General features: G+C 35.0%; 1 protein-coding gene across 1 annotated transcript; it reads left to right on the top strand.

Annotated features, from left to right (window-relative positions):
• Positions 1 to 6,694, top strand: LOC108694715 (protein lap1). The gene is made up of 9 exons (XM_018204357.1): positions 1 to 156; positions 575 to 710; positions 976 to 1,265; positions 1,768 to 2,479; positions 2,978 to 3,168; positions 4,035 to 4,506; positions 4,993 to 5,834; positions 6,238 to 6,309; positions 6,399 to 6,694. Exons 1-9 carry the CDS (start codon positions 1 to 3, stop codon positions 6,573 to 6,575), a joined length of 3,048 nt encoding a protein of 1,015 aa, XP_018059846.1. The 3' UTR covers positions 6,576 to 6,694.
• The last annotated feature ends 2,985 nt before the right edge of the window (positions 6,695 to 9,679 follow it).

Genomic DNA, 9,679 nt, shown 5'->3' with positions numbered 1-9,679 from the left:
ATGGGTAGCTCTTGGTGGCAGTGCGCCGCGTGTCTGAGAGCTCAGGAAGAAGACGTCTGTGAGCTACAGCTGAATCATTGTAATCTCTACGATGTACCACCCGATGTGTTCATTTACGAAAGAACGTTGGAAAAGTTGTATCTCGACGCCAATAGAGTGAGTGCCGCGTTCATCTTCTCAGAAGATCTCCGATCTGCCGATTGTATCAATTAATTGCTTGCTATGTACACTAAAACTCAGATAATTCTCATTGACATCTCATTTATGATTATATTCGGTTGCATCTTCCTTTTTACTCTGACAAATGAGATTCAACTGAATTTTTTATTTACAGTCTGCATGAAATGCAGAAAATTCAAGGCTGTATATTTTATTGAATCTTATTAACTCACTTTAAACATGAGGTTTAACCTGTTGTTATACGAGAACTTTGTCACCAAAGTAAGAAAGGATATTATTATCTGAGCATAAAATACTCGTATAATTTTAGACTCAGTATTACTCGTGTGAAAATGGAAAGCAATTATTATGACAACACACTCAATATTTCTTATTTCTTTTTGTTTTTCCTCAGATAAGAGATCTTCCCAGACCGCTATTTCAGTGTCACGAATTGAGAGTACTGTCGCTTAGCGATAATGAAATCGCTACATTACCACCTGCCATAGCATCGTTGATCAACCTGGAATACTTAGACCTCAGCAAGAACAGTAAATACATCTTCAATTTTTGCGAGATGTAGCCTGCTTTCCTTTTAGGAGACACAAATATCTTTACATCTTTGTTATTCATCAAATGTTAAGAAGAATAAAATGTCATTTGTATCGATGTGATTCCTAAAAGGAAAGTACTGTATTCTAAGAACTTTATACAATTTTATTGATCGATGTGGTTTTTTTATGATCAATATAGATTAACTACTTATATTTGATTGTATAGATTGTATAGATTGTATAGATTATACTTCTATTGCAGGTATAAAGGAGTTACCAGACAGCATAAAGGAGTGCAAAAGTCTCCGCTCGATAGATATCAGTGTCAATCCCTTCGAACGTTTCCCAGATGCTATAACACATATCGTCGGCTTGCGCGAGCTCTACATAAATGACGCGTACATAGAATACTTGCCGGCTAACTTCGGACGACTGTCAGCCTTGAGGACGCTTGAACTGCGAGAGAACAACATGATGACGTTGCCCAAGAGTATGAGCCGTCTGGTGAATTTGCAGAGGCTCGATATCGGCAACAATGATTTCACGGAATTAGTAAGAATGCATCTTTTGTTAAATCATATCCATTTTTTAATTTATTTATGTTTTTAAACGAATGTCTCAAAATCGTTTGTTGTCTTAGAAAAGACATTTGTAGTTACTTTATGATTTTTGATATTGTATATATATATATATATATATTCAGAAAGCATTGAATTCAATAAATAGATTAAAAAACGAGCAAAGCATGTAAATTATACATTTAAAAATAACATATTTATGAACATCAAGTTTAAAGAATTTAATCATTAAATTTAATATTCAAATTTATTGTATTTTCTCTAAAACATACCATTTATTTTATTCGTTTTTTGGTCCGTTTATTAATAACTTTTATTAATGCATGTTTCTTTTCTGTCAAAATTAATAGAGAAAATTCATAGCAGTTATATTCAGTTCAATTTTACATGGATTTCAGTGCAGGAATTTCAATTTCAATTTTAGTATGTGTAGAGAATTATGTATATGTTATGTATGTTTATATTATTGTTTTCAGCCTGAAGTTGTTGGAGATCTCATCAATCTCACGGAACTATGGATCGACGGTAACGACATCAGGCGTGTCCCGGCAAATGTCGAGCAGCTCTACCGCTTGAATCATTTCGACTGCACGATGAACGCGATACACGCGCTCCCGATGGAGATACGCGGCTGGCGTGACATCGGGATCATGAATCTGTCTTCGAACGAGATGTACGAGCTGCCCGACACGTTATGCTACCTGCGCACGATCGTCACCCTCAAGATCGACGACAATCAATTGAATGCACTGCCGAACGACATCGGCCAGATGTCGAGCTTAGAGGAGCTTATAATCACTAAAAACTTTCTCGAGTACTTGCCATCTTCGATTGGCTTGCTACGCAAGCTGCACTGTCTCAACGCAGACAATAATTATCTGCGCGCGTTGCCCGCAGAGATTGGCAGCTGCACGTCGTTGTCTCTGCTCTCTTTGCGATCGAACAATCTGACGCGGGTGCCGCCCGAATTGGGTCATTTGTCCTCGCTGCGAGTGCTCAATCTCGTCAATAATTGCATCAAGTTTCTTCCAGTCTCCATGCTGAATCTCAGTAACCTGAAAGCATTGTGGCTGAGTGACAATCAGAGCCAGCCGTTAGTGCCATTGCAGCAGGAGTTCAATTGCGAGGAGGACATGATGGTGTTAAGCTGCTTCATGCTGCCACAGAAACCGCGGCAAGATTTAGAGCGTAAGTGCCTATTATTTCCGTTTTTAATATATAGTTTCGTTTAATTTATTTGATACTTCAATTTCAATTAATCTCTCTTTACAAATCTCACTTATCACAAATAATAGTTTGGAGATCTTCACTAACTTACGGAACAATATTTGCATTTCTTCCTTTAAATAACTTTATTTATATATTCTTTAATATTTCTTTGTTTATATCTAAACTAATAAAAAACAGCTTCTTGCTTGTCTCAGTTTACACTATTGCAAATAAAAAACACGCTTTATCAGGCTTATGCACATCTTCAATTAACAATAAAAATGCGAAATTTATTCACGCTGCTAGTAGAAGAGGGACAGGAAGAAGAGGAATGAAATGGTAAGATATTAAGAAAATGACATGGAATAGTGCTTCCGTTGAAAAACATCGCGTACATTCATCAGCATTTTACTCTAGATATTTTCTTTTTGCATTAATCGCATCTTCGTGTAGTAATATTTATAATTTCAATTTTAGAAATGGCACAAACCACAGGACCGATTTCGAGTTCGATCATCGGAAACGGCAAGAGAATATGTTTCGCTGCTGAGGTAGATTCCGAAGTTCCCAGGCAACTTCATCGAGCACCGACCCCTTACCCCAAGGAGCTACGCAATCTCGCTAGGCACGCTCGTAATCTGCATCATCAGTCCATTCATGATCAAAGAGTAAGCACTTGTTGCTCTTTTGCATAAACTTTTTTTTTATAATACAGTTGTTTTGCCATAAATACACTAATGATAAATGATATTTTTCATATGATATGTGATGGTATTCATATGATACGTGATATTTTATGTGATATATGATATTTTTCATTGTATAATTAATTATTAGAATATCTCAAAATCCTTAAGTTGGCTGCATGAATTTAAAATAAAAAGGCCACTTAAAAAAATTTAAATCTTGACCTGACTTTAAAGTAATTTTCTTAAAATCAACGAAGTCACCGTCTTCTTTCTTCTTATGGCGAATTCGATTGGAAGAACTAGTGCGCACTGGTGTATATTAAAACCATTTGTACACTGATTTAATTTGAATATAAAAGTGAAATGCAAATATTTCGAATTATAAAATACATATTTTACCTAATAGCATAATAAAATGTATTGAGTTCAGGATTTAATCGATTTTTATATTTATGTATAAATATATCTTTATGTTATTTTGTTTACGATGATTTTAATGTGCACTGAGTGCGTCCAATCGAATTCGCTACTAGTAATTGAGCAACTTTGTCTCATGCATTTTTGTCTTGAACTTGAGGATTGTGAGATATTTTTGTGAATTGATTCAAATGAACTTAATATATTTTCTTGAATAACTATTAAAATTTTAAGCTTTATACTGTGTTATATATATTATTTTTTTAACTTAATTATGTAATACAATATTAGATTTTATGTTAAATTTTTTCTTATTAAAACATTAAATGATAAACTTCTATTAAATAAATAAATAAATAAATAAAAAAGACTCGTTAAAAGAATTGCGCGTTTAATTTTATCGTACTAATAAATCATGTTTTCGACAGAACGTACCTTTGTCTACAACCTCTGTCGATCGTCACACGGCGAAGAATTACAACAAGAACAACAGACCGGTCGATTCTGGAGCGGCAGAGCACTCGGTATCTGAGGAATCGTCCGATGAGGCAAACAAGACCGTACTAGCAAAAGAAAAGAGTCCGGACATCCGGGAGGCCAAGTACATCCGCAATCCCACGTCCGATTATGTCACGAAAGCGCCTACAGTGGCCGATTACGTCAACTCCACGTGGAAACCGGACGAGTACTCCAAGGCGAACACGGCGAAAATAGTAGAATCCGAGAAGTTCATTGAACCCTATAGAACGACGATGTCCGCCGATGCTACGAACGGCAAATATGGCGAGCAGATGCGGGTAGCTATTGCATCGAAATGCGACGTACCGCCAGCTCCGCCACCATATCACATCGCGGCAGCGTTCTCCAAGAAAGCCGCTCTTTTCCAGCAGTTTAATAACCGTATGTTATCGTTCTTTATTAAAACCAACGAATTAAAAATTGTATGACATTGAAAAGAAATTTTATCGACAAAATTGTAGATGGGATTTATTAGTTCTAGGCAAGCCTTCTAATATAAAATAAAGAGGAAAAACAAAGAAAAGTAAACAAAGAATATAATAAGAAAAATACATAAAATACAATACAATAAATAAAATAATATGACACGAGATAAGAAAATTTAAAAAAAAAAAGATATCAATAACATTGTATAGGTGAAAAAAACAATGTTAAGTGGATCCATCTGTATGATGAAAAAAAGAAGTATTGGTATGCTTTCTATGGGATGATTTCACACAAATGATATGATAGAACTTTGCAGGAGTATTTGTGTACAAATATTTCTTTTGTTCACATATTTTTATCACATATATTTATGCTACTGTTCTGTTTTTAGGCTTAAGTTTAAAGAGAAAAAATTTAACGTTAATCTCCACCTTTTTTCAGCGATCGAAGCGGATACGCATTTGGCTCCACCTTCGTTACCTTTCAATTCGCTCTTAAATTCGGTCGGACCATTACCGGATGTAACGAAACAGAAAAATTTGGATATGAACACGGAATCGGCGAAAGTTGAAGAATGCGCATCTGTGTCATCGAGCGATCGAGCAAATCTCGTTAATTTGAATGATAAGCCAATGGATAACGAGCGGATAAGTTCTCTTGATCAGATTAGTGTGGACCAGAATTGTACACCAATCTCTGATCCTGACGCCGATTCCGAACTGAGCGATCGTGCTCTCAGGCCGAGTAAAATTCCTGTTTTGAAGACGAAACACACAGAAAACTCAGGTAATGATGCAAGCTCAAGTAGGAGTGTCTCCAGAGAGGATTATGACGTGAATAGAACGTTGAACGTGTATTCCGGTATACCCACGTCGCCGATAACGGGGAAGAAGTACCGCAGTCCATTATCGGCAGTGGTGAAGCCACTCGATCGATCGAAGAAGCTGACGAATGGGAACGCCTCAAGCAATAGTCCATGCGATAATGTCAATGTCACCACTGACGCGTTAACGAACATTGATCGGATGAACGCTCCCGTTCAAACAAACAAAAATGTCATCGATGCATCGAGCGTCTCTTCTGCTACCGTTGTCATTAAGAGCGAAAACAACTCGGGCCGAGACATGTCGAATCATAGTACGAACGGCAAATCTCAAGATGACACAAACTTCAACACCGAGAGCTTCAAGGAGCACACGAATCTTGCGTTGAACGAGACGCTGAACTCGGAGAGGAAACCGAAGTTCAAGTGGATGTTTGGCCCTCACAAAAACGCAAATGTGGTAGGTAGTCTGGTTTGCGAGAAATATGGAGAACGGAGTCTTATACAGCATTAAACAATACAACATTATTACAAATATTACAACATTGGTACAATGCTGAAATGCTTTGTTTGTTCTATATAGGATACACTGAAAAATGCGGTGTTATTTTTATATAAATAATTTTTGGATAGCATACTACAGGAGAATAAAAATATATGTAGGAAATAAAAATAGAAAAGTAGAATTTTAACAAATTTAAATACTTAAGAAGATTAAAGATTAATTTGGAAATTATACTTATGCTAAAAATAAGGAAATTTTTATAATTTTCTATGAATTTGTCTATTAAAAAATAATTCAATTGTAATAGTTATGGATATATAATGATTTTTCTAATTTTGGTACTTACATTATTTTGCAGCTGCCTGTTCAAGTGAAGAAGAATCCAGGTCTCGGTTTCAGTATAGCTGGTGGAGTAGCGGGTGCAGAGACCGTACGTGTTACTCATGTAATTTACATGAAATGGAATTTTATTCACGTATTAAGAGATACGTCAAAGAATATATGATCTTTTTATCGCAGGGAATAATCGTGACGAAAGTGAATCCCGATGGACCAGCTCAGGGTACTCTTCGGCCGGGAGACAAGATCCTGGAGGTAGATGGCATCGACTTCACCAAGTCGGATCATAATAACGCTGTCGCCGTTCTACGTGCCACCGGTGCTGTTGTATCTATGATGATAAGTCGCCACCAATGATTGTAAGTTATTTCGGAAAAACAAAAAAAGGGGAAGAAAACTTTTTCTAATTCTTTTAGATCGCGTACGATCGCTTTACACACTTCAGACTGAATACATTTTATATATATAGCTCTATGATACACATATACATATATATATTTAAATATATTCTTTAATCAAATCTGTAAATCGATAGGTAAACGCGTCACTTTCGCGAAAAAACGAGAGAGACAGATAGAGCGGTCTGTGTGAATATCGCCGAGATTACTCGCGCTGTTGTGAATCCGCGACAATATTCGCGTGGATAGACAAAAACGAGATATCCCATACACACGTGCATCTATATATTTGTGTTGAGTAAGATTGTGTGTAAAACAAACTAGGATATACATAATTTGAATTTTGCGATTAATACGGCGCGATAAAGTGATCGAACCTCCCATGTGAGAATAATAATGAAGTATGTTATTTTTCAAACAATCTTATCTACGAGCGGATCCATTCTGCTTACTTTTATGTAGCTCCTCCACGAGTAACTACGACTAGAACAATAATGTCTTTCCTGAAAGCTCTCTAATTCCGAGACACGCACATCCGCGCGCGCGTGTGGACGATGATGTTGGTAGACTAGTTGATTTACATATATCTATATCTATATGCGTTCTCCTCGATGGGAGTGCCGACAATGTGCCAGAAAACAAAGTACTATTTATTATCCATATACATAACATATTGAGAAAAAAGATATATATACTATATATATATATAAATATTTACATATATTATATATATACATATTTATCTGTAGACGAGCCAGACAAGGCTCCCATGGATTCCAGGGCGGTGTAAATAAATCTCTCGATTGTTCCCGCGTGTTGAGATATTTGTTAGACATTTTTCCATGGAATGTTTCAATGACAAGAACTTCGCCTTCGAACTCATAACATAGATTTTTTTCTTAACGTGGAACGCTGAAATATAAACACGATTTTTTTAATTATGAAAACGAGCTATCAATTTTAGAAAATAAATAAAAAAATGTTACTCTTTTTTTTTTGAATTTGAAGATCTTATTTAATAAAATTTTAAATTAAGAATTATAATGGAACGGAAAAATCTTTCTAGTTTTAAAGTTTATATTTAAACTTAAAATTAGAATAAATTAATAATATAAATAAAAAGAATGTAAGAATCGGTTATAAAGTTCGCATAAATAACAAGTTAAAAAAGTTAAGAAATAGAGACTATTGAATTTAAATGTAAATTTTAAAATTACAAATATTTAGAAGTACATTTTTATATGAGACATTGACATTTTAATTTTTAATTAAATATCTTTATTTTTTAAATGCTAAAATACAGAAATTATATGAAGTCAAGAGAATGCGATCAAAGTTTTGCTAAAAGAAAGTTGGCTTAAAAACTTTTTTGAAAGAATTTGTGGGTGAAGTTCTTTGAAAATATTACATGAAACATCCTATACTCTTATTGGGAGATATCTATAATGTCGTGCTATACTTTGTTGTAATCAAATAATTTCTAACATGTTCCGGTCGTGTATTGCGATCTTTATTAGTTGTTGACTATAGTAGTTGTTATTGCGTATGGCAAAGCTATAAATTCTATAATTCGATCAAGGAATGCTATGAAAAAGAATAAGTATAGGACTGTTGCGAGTTGAATGGAACTTGGGATGTTCAGTCGAATGTTCGATTATGAATGAAATGCTCATCGCTTTTCGGGATGACAGTTCGAACGATATCTGTTTTAGATAATCGAGCATTCAGGGTTACTGATAATTAAAAGCGCCTTGCTCTATGGGATCCTTGTCACATTCTTGTCTGGTGTAGGGGAGAAAAGAAAATATTCTTCTATGTGCCGTACTTATATCAATAATGTTTATACTCGTCAGTGTCGATGTCAGTCTTCGGACGTTCAACAATTGTGGCGTATTATCCACTACGGATCTCTCTTCCTCTCTCGCATTTACGCCCTTTTTCAGATTTACCCCGTATTGCGAGAGATTGCTGTTCGATTGTTAATTAATTCTTAAACACTGGCGCGCACTTTCGTTAACAAAGAATGCGACTAATCTTCCAGTTATTATGTTGAAGATCATAGTCTATTTTTTTTTCCGAAGTATTCTTAATTAGTTCTGAACTGGTGCAATAAGTTAAATAAACTATACCTGTCTCACTTTAATTTATGCACCAGTTCAGACTTGGGGTGGAAAAAGAACATATCCCGTGTAAAAAAATATCTTATTTTTTTAAACATGTTATTAATGAAAAAGGATAAATATTTGATTAATTTTATTAATGAATAAATTAATTGGATAATATACATGACGTTTATAAATTGTGAGAGTTATGTCTTTATTAGATATGTATACGCTGGTTATTATTTTATACGTATATTAATTTTATAAAACTTTCACACCTATTCGCGCCAGTGCTCAAGGATGACAAATGGATGTGTACGTGTACCGTTATTCGATCTTTTTTATCATTAATGTTCTTAGACTGTCAAGACCACAAAACGCCTTTCGGAACCAACGCGTTTAATTTGGCGATTATTCGCGTTTCTTCCATTGATATCCCGTTGAAGGAGCAAACTTGTACCTTTCGTAGGAAATGTCCACCGCGACGATTGTTAGTTGAGCGTGATATCGCCGATCGACGGGCGAGATAAGATGTTTTTCTACGTCATGTCGATAGAAAAAAAATGATAAGAGGAAAAGTTGCGGTGGAGAGGAGGGCAAGAAGAGTGTAGGACTGAAAAATGGTAGCACAAATAAAAATCGTTATTCGGTTATATGTATATGTATGTTGCGTTTATATATATATTGAACATATTGTTATAATCTAAACCAGTGTGAATGCAAGACTATACGTCCTGGGCGTTTCGCATCTTTCCTTTGTTAAAGATTTCTTCCACAAGTTTCTGGAATTTTATTTTTAGATAAACATAAATGACTCTCTGTTTATTAATCTCTAATTAGTATAATTTATTTTTTTAATATTATTAATGTCAAGTCATTTAATATGGTTAATCAGAAATCAGGATGAGGATGTCTATTTTTATTGCGAATCCAAAAAGTCCTATCGATTGAGAATGTCAAG

This window comes from Atta colombica, unplaced genomic scaffold (genome assembly GCF_001594045.1).
Source record: "Atta colombica isolate Treedump-2 unplaced genomic scaffold, Acol1.0 scaffold123, whole genome shotgun sequence".
In the NCBI taxonomy this organism is placed as follows: domain Eukaryota; kingdom Metazoa; phylum Arthropoda; class Insecta; order Hymenoptera; family Formicidae; genus Atta; species Atta colombica.
Note: the sequence above shows the minus strand (reverse complement) of the source record. Positions and strands in the feature narration are given on the sequence as shown.

What these genes read in the sequence shown, in the direction of transcription:
- LOC108694715 (XM_018204357.1), top strand. Translation starts at nt 1, where the DNA reads ATGGGTAGCTCTTGGTGGCAGTGCGCCGCGTGTCTGAGAGCTCAGGAA. An exon ending in AGTCCATTCATGATCAAAGA is followed by an intron (nt 3,169 to 4,034) that starts GTAAGCACTTGT and finishes TGTTTTCGACAG; the next exon opens with AACGTACCTTTGTCTACAAC. An exon ending in GAGTAGCGGGTGCAGAGACC is followed by an intron (nt 6,310 to 6,398) that starts GTACGTGTTACT and finishes TTTTTATCGCAG; the next exon opens with GGAATAATCGTGACGAAAGT.